Below are 17839 nucleotides of genomic sequence, written 5' to 3'. Positions count from 1 at the left end.
CATCAAGCAATGGGTTGTGTCCTCTGCTCTGCTGGGTGGACTCTTCTTCCCCGGCCAGAAGCATGCTGAACCACGCTCACCTGTGTCTGTCCTGGCATCCTGCAGCAGCTAGTTCCACAGCTCAGTTGCACGTGGGTGAGGGGAGAAAAGCCAATGTCACCCCATCTGTCCCCAACCTGCTGCCCAGGCAGCCTCCCTGGTCCTCCACTTCCCTTCTGCCATGAGGCACTGTGGCTCAGGACTCTGTACTCCTCTACCCTTCACGTTTTAGTTCTTTCAGACAGCTCTTTCCTAAAACAGACCCAATCTCTCCTCAGGCAGAGCCAGCCCACGAAGCAGGGATTCAGCCCGCCTCCCCATCCCCAGTGTCCCTGGGAGTCCCCAGCTCACCTCCACCTCTCCTCAAGCATCCCTCCGAGTCCAGCCTGCTGTCTACATGCTGCGGACAGTGTTAATAGTGTCTGCCAAGTGAGCAGCCAAGGGCAGGAGAGGCTGGGCTCCAGACACCTTCCCCACTGCTCCCGGCTGGGCTCAGGCAGAGCGGCTTTGTCTGGTGTTGCGGCTCCAGCAAAAGGATACGGGCAGAGCCAGAAGCTGGTGGACAGCAAAGAGCAATTTCGTTACCGCTCAGCAAAACGAAGCGTCTCTTGAAAGCGCTAGTGACAGTCAGGAAGTTGGGCTGGGTGTTTTGTTTTGCATTTTAAGAAGCCTGCAGGGACACCAACAACCTACAATGATCATTTTCAGAAAGAAGCTCAGAGAAACTCAGGATTTTCAGCAACCATTTACCCTCTTTTGTCCTTGATTTAAAATTTGCCAAGAGGCTGCTTACAAGATGCACTGAAACAGGCAGCGACCACTGCCTTAAGTGTAAAGGCGGCTTGCTGCAATACCTCCCCAGTACATCACTCAGAGAACCCCACACCAGCGCCTGGGGCTGGTTTTAAGAGCAAAAACACGACTTCAAAGCTGACAGCCCCTGTGCACAAAGCGCGACTGTGCGGTGACAACAGAGCAGCCTGGGGCACAGGAGCCGGCTGACCTCTGCTATGGCTCTCGCCGACGGATTTTTATTGTTCACCGCTCTCCCAAAGCGCAGGCACAGAGAGAAAAGCAACTAAGACATTTGGCTCAAAATGCAAACCCAGTCAGGGAGCCCCACCAGCACAGCAGGGAAAAGACAACCTGCTGGAGGGGACCGCAGCTCAGCACTGCCAGGCTGGGGGGAGGGAGGGCCAGAGCACGGGCCATCCCTCCCCAGGAGGCAACAGTGAGAGGTGCCAGAGCCCTGGGTCACCACAACACAGGCTCAACAGAGAGGAAAGCAGCTCCTAACACACAGCACCACAGGCCAGTCCTCCATTCTGCACGGTCGAGCTGAGCTCCCTCATCCTGCTTTCCAGGGTAGCCAAGGAAAGACCACAGCTATAGCTCTGCAGCCAGCGAGGCCAGGTCTCCAGGGACTGGGCTGCAGCTGGAAAATAATATTCCCAAGGCCTGTCATGTGTCATGACTGCTGCTTGCTGGGGACACTGCTCACCTCGCCCTCTGCCATGCACACAGCAAAAGCCAGGAAAGCCTTCCCAAACCACCCCGCTCCAGAAAACCCAGACATCTCGTATTGGACACAGGCCCCCATGAGCTGCTTGTGCTCTCCAGGAAACGGCTCCTGCCCTGAAATGCTGAGGACTCGCCAGGTACAAGAGTGAAGGAAAGGATACGCACCCTGGGGTGGCTCTGCTGCCCAGGGAGTTGGCAGGCTGGCTTCCCCCAGCACCCTTGCAAGCTGACAGCACGGATCCATACTGCTCCCCTCCAGAACTGACCTGTCTCAGGGAGCCATGCAACATCTTCACGCAGCTCCGTGACCACAGGACTCAGGGCCTGGCTCTCCCGAGTTCCTGCCACGCCAATGTCAGAGGGCCTGTGGGAGGACTCCCCAGCACCAGCAGCTTTCTCAGACATTTTAGCAGCCTCTGGAGACATCAGACTGGCATGGGCTGTGCCTGCCTGGCAGGTACACAAACCCCTTGGTCAACTATTCACCTACACAGGACAGGTGACAAACCACGTTTCTCCAGCTCACCCTGATCAGGGAGCCAGGGGATGGTGGGAAAATGCTGTGCACTGGCTCCTCAATTCAGAGATGAAAAACCATAAGCACCCAAAAGCTCCATGCTTTTCTGCTGAAAATCAGCACGGCGCTGCTCACCGCTGGCTGCCTCACCACCACCTCCCCAGCCGTGCCCGCGGCTGGCCTCACGTGATGTTGAAGTGGATGCACACAGTAGGAGTGGCTGTAGTGACAGCGTTACAGCTTGTGTCCGACACACAGCTAAGCCCAGCAAATCCCAGCGCTCTGCAGCTCTCATTTACAAACCCCACACGCTCTGCGCAGGTACACAGGCTTCAGTGAGAGCTCAGTGCCCACAGGCCCAGGGAAATGACACCTGGAGGGAGACAGTCCAGCAAGCACAGGGCTCCTGAACCCTCTGGTGTCCACCAGTGTGAGGACAGCCCCACGCCAAGCCCCAGGGACAAGGAGAGCTCTTCTTACACCAGCCCCTGTTCAGGCTGGGAGCCCACCTCCCCAGGGCCAGCCCCTCTGCTATTTCAGCACAGATACTCCCACCGGGGAAGCAGGAAGACCTGGCAGGACAAGCAGGACTTCGCCCTGTCCTGCTCTGCTCCAAGCAGCTTCACTCACCGCTGCTGCTCTGGGGTGGCAGGACTTCACCAGCTCTGCAGACACCTGGAAGAAATGCTGTGAGCTGAAGCCCCAGGCCCTACCTGCCAGCTGTTATTTCATTCCTCTAACAGGTCCATAAAACAGGGATAATTAAATCTCCCCTAAACTCTCTTCCATTTAAAATAAAAATCTATAGTCCCTATTTCATTAGCTGGCTCTGGGTTTTACAGCTTGATCAATTCCCCTCGCAGAGCCACGGTCCCAGGCAGGCAGACATAAACACACAGCGGGCAGCTTCCATGGTGCAAATCAATGGGGATTCGCAGTCTCCTCTCCCCGTTCTTTGTTCCTCGCTCACCAAAGGGGAGCCACACAACATGGCAGGTAGGGACAGCGCATTTCACCACTCAAGGGAACATCACTGCCATGCATGGCTTCCGAGGTCAGATTTAGTAGAGGCAGCAGTGATGCTCCCCCTCCAGTGAAGGGAGGGCCCAGCACGGGGCCCCAACACCCTAAAGGTGAGGCAGCTCAGCAAGCACACAGGCAGGGTGACGCCTCTCCACTCACTCCAAGGTGAAGAAGGACGAGACTCAGTTCTCACAGCTGATGACTGGGGCCAGGGCCCTTCTCAAGCACCAACCAGGAACCAAAAACAGCCGCCACTACTCCAACCTCCCTGCGCACGAAGCAGAAAAGACTTGTCCCAGAGACCTGAGCACACAGGCTCACCATTTCCTGCCCTTCCCAGCCCTCCACTGCTGCCCTGCCACATGCCGCCTTCCCCCAGCCAACGTGCCAGGCCGGTGGCTGGAGCAGCCGGGGCTCCAGATGGTTCTCGCCACCCCTGCAAGCCTCTCCCTCTGCTGCGGCGGGGAGCTCCTGGCAGCAGATGGAGGGACCACAGCAGCAGCGAGAGCCGCACAGACAGTGGACAGGCAGAGCGCCTGCCTGCCCATGGATCAGCACACTGGGCAGTCCTTGCCCTGGGCCAGCACCCAGGTGCCACCCAGCACCTATCACACCATTTCCCTCTGCTTCAGACACACATCCCTCCCTCCTGCCTTTGCTCAGCCAGAAAGCAGCGAGATGCCACAGTCCCCATCCTGCCGGTGCCAGGACACACCGTGGAGGCAGCCCCAGCCACACAATGCCAGTGATGGACAGACCACAGGCCTGGGCCCAAACTGCAATCTCCACCAACCTGCCTGCAGGCAGGCCAGCATACTGGTACCTGCCGGGGTACGTCACTGGGACACAGGAATAGCTGCCAGCCAGAGTGCTCAGCTCCAAGCAAGCTCTGGGGGGACAAAGCCCCGTCCCTGCACGGCTGTGTGCAGGGAGGGTGACACCAGAACCTCCCAAATGCACCCAGGTGGCTCCTGCCTCACCTCCCATGCCAACACCTGCCCTGGCTCTACTGGCACCGCCGCCCGATGCAGAGGGGCACAGAGGGGTGCGGAGGGGCTGCGGCTCACCTGCTAAACCAAACCCACTGCCCAAGGGGCATGACACCGCAGAGCACGGCTCCCACTGCCTGGCCAGCCTCAAAGCAAACACCCAAAGGTGACAAACAAAGGCACCCAGCAGGCACTCTGCATTAGCAGTATTTTTAGACACCGCTATGGAGCCGGCCTTATTATTTTCATTGCAACGTGCATAATTACCCACCATGCACCGCAGTGACATCAGACGCAGCCCGCTCCCCTCTGACAGCCAGCGAGGCCGGCGCCCGCTCCTCCTCCCCGGGCTCCCGGCCTCAGGGACTGAGCTGCCCACCCCGCAGAGCCCCGCACACCTCCCCGGGCACGGCCTGCCCTGCGCAGGGGGCCTGGGGCGCAGGCAGCGGAGCAGAAATGGGTGCAGGTGGCAGAGGAACCGAGCGAGGCAGTGACACAGGGTGGCAAAGAGACGAGCACGGGGCCAAGCTCCACATCTGCAGGCAGGCGCAGCCAGCTGTGCTGGAGCACAGGACCAGCACCGAGCTTGGGGCTGAGATGTCAGCGCAAAACCGCGCCTCGCAGGAAGTGGGGCTGTCCCCGTGTGTAGGGACAGGACAGCACCCGTGGGGCCTCGGGCTGCCCACGGGGCTGAGCTCCCACCCAGGAAAGCAAGTCCTGGAGCACATCCCACCTACCCGCAGCCCGGCGCCACGCACCCTCTGCGGGACAGGGCTGCCACGGGCGCCACGCACCACCCGCACTCACCGCAGGGTCGGTGCCACGTCCCGTCCCGCTGCCCCGGGAGCCGCCACCACCCCACCCGTCCCTTGGGGCTTATTTGTCTCCTACCTCTCCCCCACTCACAACTTTCTGAAGAGTTTTGCCGCTTTCCATCCGCTCCCCTCGCACACGCCGGGGGCTCGCCCTCAGCCGGGCCCCGCTCACCGACCCCGGGTCGGGCAGCAGGGCCCGGGGGCTCCGGCAGCGGCGGCCGCAGCACCGCGGGGTGCCCGGCGAGGCGGGGGCGCAGCCGCGGCCTCGGCAGGAGCCACCGGCTCACGCCCAGCCGGAGCCGCGGGAGCCCCCCGAGGAGGCGCTCCGACCGGGGCAGCCCCCGCGCTGCCAGGGAGGCCCTGGGGGCGGCAGGGCTCCGGCCGGTGCCCCAGGCAGCGCCACCGCGGGCACCCGCCCCCGAAGGGCTCCCCGAGAACCGGGGGCTCCTCCCACCGGCGTGAGGCTGCCGGTGCACCGGGCCCCGCTGCCCTCTGCGGCCACCTCCCCCGAGCCCCGGCAAGCAGCGCAGCCCCCGCCCCCGCGCACCGGGCCCTGCGCTCGGCCCCGGCCCCGGTACGCCGCGCCCCCCCCCCGCCTGCCCGGCCATCCGCCCCCTCCGAGCCACCCCGGCCCGGCCCGGCTGCCCCCCGCCGCGCACCGGGCCCCGCTTGCTTCTTCGCCCGTCGCACCGGGCTTCGCCGGCCCGCGCATCCGTCCCCCGAGCACCGGGCCCGGCCTGCGCCCTGTACGGGCTCTGCCTGCCGCCCTCCCCGCTGCCCCGGGGCCGGCCTCCCCACCCCGCTGCACCAGCTCTCCCTACCTCCTTCCCCAAGCCCCGGGCCCAGCCCGCCGCCTTTTCCCGGTGCACCGGCCCTGCCCCGCGCAGCCCAGGCCCGCGGCCGCCGCCGCGCCCCGCACCTACCGGAGGCGCGCCCCCAGCGCTCGCGGGCCGCTCGGTGCCTGCCCCGGCCCTGCCTGCCGCTCAGCCCGCTCGCATGGCGCGGCGGCCGGGCCCGCCGGGCTCGGTGTCCGTCCCGGTGCCGCTCCCGCTCCGGCCTCGGCCCGGCCTCAGCCCCGCCTCATGGCGCCCCTGCGCCCGCCGCCCCGATGGAACCGGCCGCGCCACCACCACCACCCCGCGCCGCGCCGATGGGCGCGCCCGCTCCCCTCCCGCCGTACTATGCCCAAGCGCGGCGCCACCCAAACCGCGCTGTATGGCGCTCCGGCCGTAATGCTCCGAGTGGCAGCGCACACCAAAGCCGGACCGGGGCTGTGCTGGGGAAGATATCCCGGGCCAGCCCTTCGGAGCAGTGGGGCGTTCCGGGACAGCCGCGGGCAGTTTGTAGAGGGGTGTCCAGCACCAGCCCCGGGGGGCTCAGCGGGTTAATCCTGGGCCAGCCCAGGGGTCTCCAGGAGTACCCCCAGGCAGCCCATGGGGTGTCTGTGGGGGTGTCCCGAGGCAGCTTTTGCATGGGCTGGGGGGGTCCTCGACCAGCCCTGGAGGGGCTTGCTAAGGGGGATCTCCCAGGCTGGGCCCCTGTAGCCCCTTCTCTGCAGGCTCCCTGACCCAGGTGTGCAGTGAGATGGGGACCTCGGAGCAGGCTGGGTGGCTGGGGGAATCCCAGAGCTTCCCGGCCATCCAGACCCCGTGGGTTCCCCAGGGAACAAGGCTGAAGGGAGCCCGATGCCACAGAGGTGGGGGTCCCACAGGCCCAGGGCTGGCCATGTCCCTCTCACCGCCCGCCACCTCCCATCCTTCTTCTGCCTGAATGGAGCTGCACAATCCACCCTTGTCCCCAGTGAGTCCCAAGTAGGTCAGGGAGGCTGGTCCAAGCCCCTGCAGAGGGGAGTGGGTGGCAGAGGGGTGCAGAGGGCCCCAGGCACCCACCCAGGTAGCTGCACCACAGGGTTGGTGCCCACCCCCTGTCCCGGTGGGACCCTGGTGTCCCCAGCCCAGGGGCTGTGGGGCATTTCCCCAGCCCCTCTCCAGTCCCCTGGGGCGGTTCAAGATCCCTCTGCATCCCTCCTGGGAGCCGGAGTCCCATGGGTGCAGGTTGGGGTGGCTGAATCGTGGGGGAAGGCACTCAGTGGGGGGACCTGGGGGGCTGGGGAGCGAGCGTCGAGCTGGACTGGGCAGGAGCTGGGGGATGAACACAAGGAATAAGGAAGATGAGGGAGGTATCTCTCACCCCTTAATTGCAGTTAATAATTGATGAACGTGTTTACTGCAGGAGGCAAAGGTCTCTGGTGGTGTCAGGGTGCGAGCGCAGAGCAGCCTGCCCAGCAGCATCCCAAGTGACGCAGCCACAGGTAAGGGATGTCGGCCCCTGCCCTGGCCCCCATGGGCACTGGGGTCCGGTCTTGGAGGGAGGCGGGGGTGTCTGTTGGCTGTGGGGCTGCCCACAGGCCGTGACATGAGGAGGGGGACACCACCATGATGTCATGGATTGCTCTTGGGCTCCAAGCGCTGCTTGGAGAGGCTCAGTTGACCCCAAACAATGGAGCCTCCAGCCATGCCCAGAAGAGGCTCCTGGGGTCCCCAAGCACCCCTATGATCTCCGGCACCTGGAGGCCAACCCTGTCCCCCTGTGCCACGTCCCCAAGAAGCCTGTGCTCGGTGATGTGGCACAAAGCCTGGTGCTTGCTCACCAGCCTGGCTCAGCAGAGGGGACTGTCCCCCCCCCAGCTCCTCCTGTGCCATCCCCCGGAAGGGATGTGGGGTGGCTGGTGGCAGCAGGCAGCCGTCAGCCTCAGGTGCTTGTTCTCCTACAGGCGTGCAGGCAGGATGGCATGGAACTCACTGGTGCTGCTCCCCTTCCTCCTGGTGACAGGTGAGGACTTTGCTCGGCAGCTGGCACGGGTGGATGGGAGGCTTTGGAGGCTTTCAGCCCCCCGCATTCATTCTGAATTCCCTGAGGACAGCTAGGACCCCCAAAACAGCTGCCCACCCCAATGGCACCTTGGTGACCCAATGACGGCCTTGCTGCTCCACGGCAGGCAGAGCAGGCAGGCAGCTCCGCAGTGTGGATCACATCTGGCATGGGTGCTGCAGCTGGAGTTGTCCTCCAGCTGGAGGTCTGGAGGTGGGAGGTGTGGGATGATCACGGGGAAAGTGAGGGCTGGTTCGTTCACCTGCCTCACCTGGAGACCAAATCCACGGCCGGGAGCTGGGGTTGGAGCTCAGTAGGTGCTTCTGGGTGCAGGGTGCTGGCGGAGCTCGGTGCAGGGGTGGTGCTCAGCCCATCTCCTTGTAGTTTCAGGCAACGCAGCTCCCTTCTTCAACATGTCCTTTGTCTACGTGCCTGAGGACCTGGAGCTGGGTGAGTGGGGAAGTCTCGCAGAAGCTCTGGGGTGCAGGAGGAGTGGCTGGGGGTCCTTGGGCAGGGGCTGACACTGCCTGTGCCCCCAGGCCAGCATGCTTTCCAGCTGACAGCTACTGACGTAGACGGGGACCCACTCACCTACAGCATCAGTGGGCCAGAGGCCTTCTACTTCTCTGCTGATGCCCAGACAGGCAACGTGATGCTGAGGAACACCCTGGACCGTGAGGTAAGAGCAGAGACCAGGGCAGATGTCCCTGCCTGAGCTGGGCAGCCTGTGGTGGTGAGGACAGAGGGCAGAGCCATGAGCCCTGTGGGAGAGCTGCTCACAGTGCTACTGTGGGTCACCCCCTGGCCCTGGAGCCCAGCTCTGGTGGGGGGAAAGCCATGTGGGAGAAGCATCCCACCCAGGGATGGTATGTGGGAGGGCACTGAGGCTTAACCACCCAAGGACTAAGCTCCACCTGGCCTGACCAAGTCCTGCCTTGTGTTCCCCCAGCTCCATGCCAAGCTCACCATCACCGTCAGGGTGTCTGATGGGATGAACGACGCAGTGAGTGCTGGGGCATGGGCTGGGTGGCTGACGTGGGTGATGGGAACAGGGAAGGGAGCAGGGTCTCAGTGGGACTGTGGATGAGGCTCGGTAGGGAAGGGGGTTGGAGGTGGACTTTGCCCAGGGGTGGGTGATGCTGGCTGGCTTCGGAGCCATGGTGGCCACAGGGTGCCAAAACTGCACCCAACTCTGCCAGGCACCATCTCCCACACCCATCACATGTCCTCCCTGGTAGGTCTCCAGAAAACTCACAATCATCGTGGAGGACCGTAATGACAACGCCCCGGTCTTCCAGCACCTGCCGTATGAAACATCCATCCCCGAGGTACCTCCCTGGGACCTCCTGGCCCCTGTGGGCAGCAGGACAGGGGTGCTGGGTGGCTCCTGTGGCATGAGTGTGCTGGTAGCAGGACAACAGTGCACCAGGAATGGGGTGACCCCCACACCTGGGTGTGTGGTGATGGTGGGCATGGGCATGGGGCAATGGTGCAGCCCGCACGGCTGACCTGGGAGCACTCCATGCCGGGGCAGTTCCCGGCAGGTGCCTCTGTGACAGTCCAAGGCACTGACACATGGATGGGACTCTGCCCTTGTGATGAGTTTCTGACCAGGGAGTGCCCAAGCTGCCGCTCAGCCCACACCAGGGTGAGGCAGGATCAGGGTGCAGACGGGGAGTGGGGCTGAGCTCAGCTCCCCCCCAGGGCTGGGGGGCAGGCTCTGCTCCCAGGGAGAGTGGCAGGGGGGATCGTGCCTAGCATGAGCAACGGCAGTAGCTCATCCCTGCGTGGGGATGCACTGGGCAGCCCCTGGAACCCTGTGGGGCCAGACCACCCCACAGGAGGACTGTCAGGGGCCTGGCCCAGCACCAACCCCCCTGCTCTCCTGGGTGATGCCACAACCACCCTCCTGTGTGCCCAGAACATGAAACCCAACAGCACCATCTACACCGTGTTTGCCAACGACAGCGACACAGGGAACGCCTCCAAAGTCAGCTACAGCATCGAGGAGGTGAGCACAGTTCATTGCAGAGTGGGGCATGCCATACCCTAAAACCACCCCTGAGCCACCCCTGTGGGACAGAGGTGCTGGGGGGCCCGGACAGCGGCAGCCCCGTGGCTCTGCAGGAGCAGGGGTACGTGTTGGGTCAGGAGGGGGCTGGCTTTGCACCCGCTGGGCAGTGGGTGCAAGGTGCTGAACAGTTGCAAACTGGGGATGAGCCAGGTGATAGGGGGTCCCCACGGTCCGTGGGCCAAGCTCGGCAGAAGGGTGGGGGTTTAGCTCCCGTCTCTGCTGGGGGACCTCTGCTCCCTGCCTTGGTGGCACGGTGATGAATTGATGTCCCCTGCTCAGGTGATCCCAGACAGCATGAAGAATCAACGGCTTTTCTACATCCTGTCCAACGGGAGTGTGATGCTCAATGGCTCACTGGACTATGCCAAGAACACCTTCTACCAGCTCAAGATCCTCGCCATGGTGGGGGCCAGCTGGGCTGGGGGAGCGGGACTGCCAGGTAAGGGGGCTGTGGGACTAACAGGTACTCTGCTCCCCAGGACAGCGGGGGCATGCTGCACAATGAGTTGATCTTCCAGAAGAGCTCAGCCTACCTGACCCTGACTATCCGTGACCTGCCCAACCTGGACCCACGGTTTCTCAATGAGCCCTACTCCGGCTCTGTGCCCGAGAACTGTGCCCTGGTAAGGAGCCCACCTACCCCGGTGGCATGTCCCTACCCCTTGCCCTCTCTGGGGGCTCTGACACCCCAGGGTGCCGGACCACCAGGCATGGGTGCTGCTGGAGACATCCTAGGTCCTGCCCTGATGGCCATGTCCCTGCAGGGCACCACTGTGCTGACCGTCACCGCTATGGACAGAGACACAGGGGTGAATGATGAAATCTCCTACAGCATCACCAGTGAGTGATGGGGCAGGGCAGGATGGGCAGGGGGTGAGCAGCAGCAGGGGGGGGATGGGTAGGCAGGGTTATCAGGCAGCAAGGGGCACCACAGAGACTGGTTCTGGGCTCCCAGGTGCCGCCAGCCTGCCTTTCTGGCAGAGAGAGGGCCAGGCCTGCGTTTCTCGGTGGCTGCAGCTGGTTCCTGCTGTCCCCTTGCCCTAGATGCCAGCATTCCCTTTGCTATCAATGACACAACGGGCATCATCACTGTGAGCGGGTCCCTGGACCGTGAGCAGCTGCCAGGCGAGGAAGTGCTGCTGGAAGTCATGGTGAGTAGGAGGCAGCAAGGGGAACCCCATCTTCATCCTCTCCCCGAGCCCCTCCAACCTGCTTTCTCCTCCTGTCCAGGCACGTGAGAAGAAGCTGGACATCCACGGCAAGGTGGCCCAGGCCAGCACCCTGGTGACGGTCATGGTGACCGATGTCAATGACAACAAGCCCCAATTCTACCACTGCTCCCTCCCCAGCTGCAACTTCTCCACTGGTGCCCAGAACAACTTCAGGGGCAACATCATAGAGCACTCCTCCTCCAGACTGCCCGTGTCCAACCTCAGCATCGTTGCCCATGACCCGGACAAGGTGGCAGCCTGCCCAGGGAGCTGGGCCAGGGTGCAGGTGTCTGTCCTGCCTGGACTACCCACCCTCATTCCTGCGTTTCTCTCCCTGGCAGAGCATCAACAGCAATTATGGGCTGTACCTGCAGGGCCCGAATGCCAGCGCCTTCACTGTCTCCCCCACAAAGATCGTGGGCACAGGGGAGGTCCAGCTGCTGGTGCAAGACCCGTCTTCTGTGGACTACGAGATAAGCCATTTCATGGTGGTGCAGGTGGGACCTGTAGTGCTGGCTTGCCATGGGGACAGTCCCAGCTCCCTGCATATGCCAGGGTACAGGGGACACATAGCCCTTCTCCTGCAGGATTCAGAAGCCAAAGCAGAACACGCCTTTGCCCTGGCAACTTGTTTGGTGCAGGGGGGCTGGGCTGGAGTGTGAAAAGTCTCTTTCTCATGTTTGAGGAACCGTGGGAGACACTGTCGCTTCTCTGTCCTGCAGATTGTTGCTAATGACACAGGGAACCCCACAAACTGCTGCTCCACAGCCACCGTGACCATCAGCATCACTGACAGCAATGACCACATCCCTGAGTTCCCCCAGAGCACCTACAGCCTAAGCGTGATGGAGAACAGCCCTGCTGGCACCGTCATCTCCCCAAACATCACGGTCAGGCGCTGGGCAGGGAGCAGCCACAGTTTACATCCCCCAAGCAGGATGCTGGGCACCCCTGGCTGCTAGTGCAGTTTGTGTTGAGGGCACTGGTCTCTCCATGCACACAGAAAGGAGACAGTGACAGTGGGCCCACAGGGTGTGGGACCTCGTGCCCATCAGGGCCATGTTTTTGGGGTGCTCACTGCCAGCAGCCAGTGCCCCAGAATCATCACTGCTCTAGGGGCTGAAACAATTTGACCAGATGCTTCCTTCTCTTTTTTAGGCCTATGATCCGGACAGTGGTGCCTGGGGCCAGATCACCTACCAGCTGCTCCCAGAGAACATGTATGTAGGGGCACAGCCATCCATGACCGGGGCATCATCCTGGCGAGGGGGCTCCAGGCCTGAGCGCCAGTGACGGTTCTGTGTATGCTGTAGCCGTAAAATCTTCATGGTGAACACCACGACTGGGGCACTGCTGGTGCAGAATGGGAGCTTGCTGGACCGGGAGACTCGTTCCATCTACCACGCCAACCTCCAGGCCAAGGATGGGGGCAACCTAGTGGGCACCACAGTGCTGGAGATCACTGTGCTGGATGACAATGACATAGCACCCATCATCACCGGCTCCTACTTCATCTCAGTGGAAGAGGGGCAGAACGTCAGTACGCGGATCCAGGTGTGCACCAATGGAAGTGGAGGGGATGATGGGGGTTGTCGGAGAGGAGCAGAGATTGTCCCCAAGGTGCCAGACAGCCCCATTCCAACTGCTGACCTTTTCAGGCCATTGACAACGACGAGCCTGGCAATAACAACAGCAAATTAGGCTTCAAGATCTTGCCAGGACCGTTCAGTGACAACTTCACCATCGATGCGGCCACAGATGAGATACACAGCAAGGAGCCGCTGGACCGCGAGGCCTTGGAAGATGCGCGGGGGCAGATGGTTGTGACGGTGGAGGTGTACGACCACGGCGTGCCGCAGCACACCATCGCAGTGAACGTCACCATCACTGTGGGGGTGAGCCTTGGGCACAAGCGGGGACACACTGGGGCAGGCAAGGGCTTGGAGATGGGATGAACGGGCAGGGAGGGAATGTTGGATCCCTGGCCGTGGCACAGGCACCGTGTCCCCAAGCTCTCTGTGGAGGCAGGTGAAATAGCTGATCCAGGGAGGCAGGAGAGGGTTTGTGTGCCTCCTGCCTGTGGGCAGACAGGTGCCCACACTCCTGTTCCCAGCCAGCTCTTGGGGACCCTGTTTCCTGGAGCAGCTATAACCGTGTGCTTTGTCTCCTGCAGGACGTGAATGACAATGCACCCGTGTTCCTCAGCCAGTCCTATAATTTCTCAGTCTTTGAAGACTCTCCAGGTAGAAGTTGCGTGGCCAGGCTCATGGGACCAGCAGTGGTCCAGAGTCAGTGCCTGCTGGCTGCTGAGTGTCTGTCTCCATCTGCAGGATCCCTCGTGGGTGAGGTGGAGGCCACAGATGCCGACCGAACAGAGATAAATTCCCGCATTTCCTTCCTACTTCAGAGGGGCAGTGGTTCCAGCAATTTCTTGATCCGCTCATCCTCCCTGGGGCCAGGGCACTACAGCGGGCAGCTGTCCGTAGACCCTGACATGTCCCTGGACTATGACACCCTGCAGCAGAAGTTCTTCTCCTTGGTGGTGCTGGCAGAGAACACAGCTGCGGACAATGTGGGGGACAAGGCCAACGTCTCGGTGGTGGTCCACATCCTAGACATCAATGACGAGCCCCCCACTGTCCTGCTGCCCTCGCTGCAGGATGTACGCGTGAGCGAGAACGGCACGCAGCAGGGTCTGGTCCACACACTGCTCGCCTCTGACCCAGACACCAACCACTCGCTGGTCTTCAAGAAGCTGGCAGTTGCCTGCTTCAAGGGGGCGAGCAGCGCTGGGGAGGTGTGCTGGGACTGGTTTGTGCTGGCACCCAATGGCTCGGTGCTGGTGAACAGCTTGGACATTGACTATGAGTTGTGTGACAGGGTGGTGCTCACGCTGCGGGCTGAAGATTTGTACACCGAGAAGGGCAACCGCTACAGCCAGAACGGTACGACACCCACTCCCTGCTCCTGCCACCACCACTGGGCGTGATGGGTGCTGGGACCTGCCTCTCCCACCTCCTAGGAGGAGCTGTGGGGAGTAGGGCAGGAGCCAGGTGGTTTGGCAGTGGAGGGAGGGTGCCCCCAGCACTTTTGGTCCCTGCCACCAGAGACCTGTGCCTGCTAGGACAGGGCTCCCATGGGAAGCGGAGGAGGGTGCTGCAGGGCTGCTCTGTTGGTAACTGGAGCTCTGCTTTTGGGACATTTGCAGAAACCCTGCAGATCCTCATCACTGATGTGAATGACAACACGCCGCTCTTCCTGCCCATCTCGGAGACCTTTGGTGAGCAGCCGGGGTTGGTGTGTCCTGTGGGCTCCTCTCTGCACCCGCATATGCTCTGCCACACTGCTCAGCAGTGGGGACCTTCCCCAGCCAGGACAGGGCTGTGAGAGGTGCAGGGGCCAGGCTGGGGTTACTCCGTGCTTTCCATGAAGGCTGTGGGGCTGAGGGCAGTGGGGGGATGCTCGGAGCTCTGCTGAGCCCTGGGGCTGCATGGGCATGGGGTCTGCAGCAAGCCTGGCTGCACACCAGCATGACCAGGCTATCCGCCTGTCTTTCCCCGGCAGTGGTTGTCCCTGAAATCTCTCCTGTGGACCTTCAAGTGGCTACCGTGAAGGTGAGGAGCTGTGTGCATGTGTCTGTCTGTCTGCGGAGCTGGGCTTGCCTGTCTGCACCGCGGGCAGGTGGTGGCTCTTCCCATCTGTGTTCCTGCCACACTTTGTCCCTGCAGGCCACGGACGCTGACTCAGGGCTCAAAGGAACCATCACCTTCTCCATCGTCAGCGTGGTGCTCGTGGAGGACAATGGGGCCAGCCGGCCCTTTGAGAACCTCTTCAAGGTGGTGCCAAAGCCCGAGCAGGACGGCTACATCGGGAGCATCCAGTGAGGCCATGGGTCCAGGCCAGGGCTGGGGGAGAGCAGCTCGGCTCCTGCCTGCTGGGAGGCAGACCTTCAGGCAGGGCCAGCACAGGCTGGAGAGGGGACAAAGCTATCCTGGGGTCCTGCCCTGGGCATGGTGGCAGGGTGGAGCTTGGGGGATGGCAGTGCCATCCTGGGGACATCCTGTGCAGCCCAGTGGAATTGTTGATGTCCCTGTCCCTGCAGGGTGGCCAGCAACCTCGATGGCTCGCTGAAGGGGCAGTACCAGGTGACAGTGGAGGCTCAGGACTGTGAGGCACCAGTGCACAGAGCACAGACCACGCTGAATGTGAGTGTCACCCCCATCCCCCCATCTGGGGACACGCTGCACCCTGCCCAGCCCCACTCACTCCTGCTTTCCACATGCAGATCTTCACGGTGGATCAGAGCTACCGTGTTCGCCTCCAGTTTCTGGCAACAGTGGATGAAGTCCAGACTAACTCTGAAAAGATCAAAGTGTAAGGGCTGCCAGGCTGGGGCTGGGGGTGCACGGCTGCGCAGCAGGGGACACAAGCACGCTGGCCGTGTCTCCCAGCTTCATGAACCATGGATGGGACAGGGCAGGCAGGTCCCCACCACAGCTGGGGGTTGCAGGGGGTCCAGCTGCTTTCTACACCCATGGGCACAGCAGCAGGATGCCAGGCCCAGCCTCCCTCTATCCCTCTTGTTCCTAGGGCACTGACCACTGCGACCAAGGCAGGGGTCTACGTGGTGGCCATCCGGAGCATGGAGGACACCCGCACCTCCCAGTGAGTTGGGCTCTGCAGGTGGTGGGGAAGGAGATACACTGGTGGCATTGCGGGGGGATCACCCAGGGGCAGGGCACCACGTACAAGGTGTACAGGCAAGACCTGTACACCGAGAAGGGCAACCGCCACAGCCAGAACAGTATGGCACCCACGCCCTGCTCCTGGCAGCACCACTGGGCATGGTGGGTGGTGGGACCTGCCTCTCCCACCTCCCAGGAGGAGCTGTGGGGAGTAGGGCAGGAGCCAGGTGGTTTGGCAGTGGAGGGAGGGTGCCCCCATCCCATGGATGGGACAGGGCAGGCAGGTCCCCACCACAGCCGGGGGCTGCAGGGGGTGCAGCTGCTTTCCAGCTGCAGCACCGCAACCTGCTCACCCCATCTCTTTGATCCCACAGGGTGGAAGCCAAGTCGGTGATGGAGGCATACTTCGTCTACAGCAATGGCACTGCCCTGGACGTCAACCAGCTGAGCATGTGTGTGCTGGGACGGGGGCCACGCACAGGCACTGCCACGTGCCCGCACCGGCGCTGCCGCTCACGCCTCCGCTTTCCTTGGCAGGCTCATACAGTCTGACCCGCTGGGCCTGGCTGAGCTGGTGAACTTGGGCCTGGCTGTCATCGTGAGTGGGGCTGGGCAAGGGGCACAGGGAGAGGGCTCCAATGTGGGGCTGGGGGGAGGGGAGTCTCCTGGCTGGGGCTGTGCCCTCACCCCTGCTCTGTGCCAGGGCCCCGGCGAGGTGGCAAAGCCCACCAGGGAGACAGAGTTCATTGGTATCATCGCAGGACTGGCAGTGTTCCTGCTCGTCTTCATCCTCATCATGACCCTGGTCTTGGTTCTCACTACCAGGAGGTAACTGCACTGCCCTCATCCTCACCGGTACCCCCAGACACAGACCCACCCTCCATCCCCCTCCTGCCTGCCCCATCGCATGGCCCAGCTCCCCCTGCCCTTCCCACCCACCCCATTCCTGGGGCTTTGCAGCTACAAGAGGAAGCTGAGTGCGATGAAGGCTCTGAAGGTGGCCACAACATACAGCCCTGCCACTGCCCAGCAGGGAGCAGGCATCCCTGGCACCAACCAGTACAACGCAGAGGGGTGAGTGGGGGGCTCCCTGCGGCAGAAGGGAGGAGCCCAGGCATGTCCCCCCCCCAGGGGCTGCAGGGCTTGCTATCACACCCCTCATGCCCGGGGGACATGGCTGCCCGAGGCTACCCCTGCAGCCCCATGGGATGGTCACTCACCTGCCACCCATCCCTGGCCAGGGCCAACCCCATGCTGAACCTCTCGCTCGATCCCTCCCACGACCTGGGCTTCCACGAGGACTCCAGCTCTGTGACCAGGTAAGCTCTACAGTCAGGTCCCAAAGACCAGGGGGCCATCACCCTCCATACCCACTCTGCCAGTGCTTGGACTCTCTTCTACCCCCCATCCTCTGCTCTCCAGCGTGAATTCCCTGGATGAAAACACAGTAAACGCACCCAGGGATGACATCAGTGCCAAGGTAAGTTTGCGAAGAGCTGCTGATGCCCAGCAGGGAGTCCTGCCACTGCATGCCACATCCTCTCTGCTGTGGTCTCTGGGCTCCTGGACACTTTGTGTCCCTTCCACCCCATCCCCTTGACAGCCCTCAGCTCCTGGGAAGGACAGGAATATCCCTGTCCCCCATCTCTGTCCCCATCCCCTCTGACCATGCTCTCCCCCTGCAGCAGGACGAAGTGCAGCTGAAGGAACCCACTGACAAGGAGGTGCTGGTGGCCACCCTGAACCTGAAGGAGCCCACCAAAACAGCGTACACCAACATTACCTTCACCACCACGGACTTGTGAGCAGGCACACGGGGTGCAGCAGGGCCAGAGCAGGACTCGGGCAGCTACTTTGATGATGTGTTCAGAGGCTGGCAATAAATCTGTCCCACAGGGGTCATGGTGTCCTGTGGCCATCAGCCCATCTGCCTGGGGGCTCAGCCAGCTTGGAGTCATCCCTCCCAGCACAAGGTGCCAGTTTCGGGCCAGGCTGGTGCCAGAGGGGAGGCGAGTGCCACCATGGGGCTCAGCCTGGCTTCTTGTCCCCAGGACCCTTCCCTGGGCTGTCCCACTGTCCACTAACCCCGCTCAG

The 17839-nt window shown here is 62.5% G+C and overlaps 1 protein-coding gene across 7 annotated transcripts; it reads left to right on the top strand.

The window, feature by feature from the left end:
* The first annotated feature begins 5833 nt into the window (after positions 1–5833).
* On the top strand, positions 5834–17780 carry CDHR2 (cadherin related family member 2). 7 transcript variants are annotated; one of them, XM_080398794.1, is made up of 33 exons: positions 5834–6797; positions 7137–7215; positions 7678–7736; positions 8160–8225; positions 8315–8454; positions 8725–8778; positions 9014–9103; positions 9697–9786; positions 10129–10251; positions 10329–10472; positions 10614–10689; positions 10894–11000; positions 11080–11310; positions 11402–11557; positions 11783–11950; positions 12219–12280; positions 12374–12614; positions 12719–12955; positions 13234–13303; positions 13391–14005; positions 14269–14340; positions 14625–14674; positions 14789–14940; positions 15163–15265; positions 15346–15434; positions 15651–15725; positions 16120–16197; positions 16283–16343; positions 16449–16573; positions 16706–16819; positions 16987–17064; positions 17168–17225; positions 17431–17780. In XM_080398794.1, the coding sequence occupies exons 3-33, from the start codon at positions 7691–7693 to the stop codon at positions 17548–17550; spliced, it is 3891 nt and encodes a 1296-aa protein (XP_080254920.1). In that variant the 5' UTR covers positions 5834–6797; positions 7137–7215; positions 7678–7690; the 3' UTR covers positions 17551–17780. The 7 variants fall into 7 exon arrangements, with proteins under 7 accessions (XP_080254920.1, XP_080254914.1, XP_080254919.1 ...); XM_080398788.1 differs by having other exon boundaries at positions 10329–10689; positions 13234–14005; positions 14625–14940; positions 16283–16573; XM_080398793.1 differs by having other exon boundaries at positions 13234–14005; positions 14625–14940; positions 16283–16573; positions 17168–17525.
* The last annotated feature ends 59 nt before the right edge of the window (positions 17781–17839 follow it).

This window comes from Falco punctatus (assembly GCF_963210335.1).
Source record: "Falco punctatus genome assembly, chromosome: 8".
Classification (NCBI taxonomy): Eukaryota; Metazoa; Chordata; class Aves; order Falconiformes; family Falconidae; genus Falco; species Falco punctatus.
Note: the sequence above shows the minus strand (reverse complement) of the source record. Positions and strands in the feature narration are given on the sequence as shown.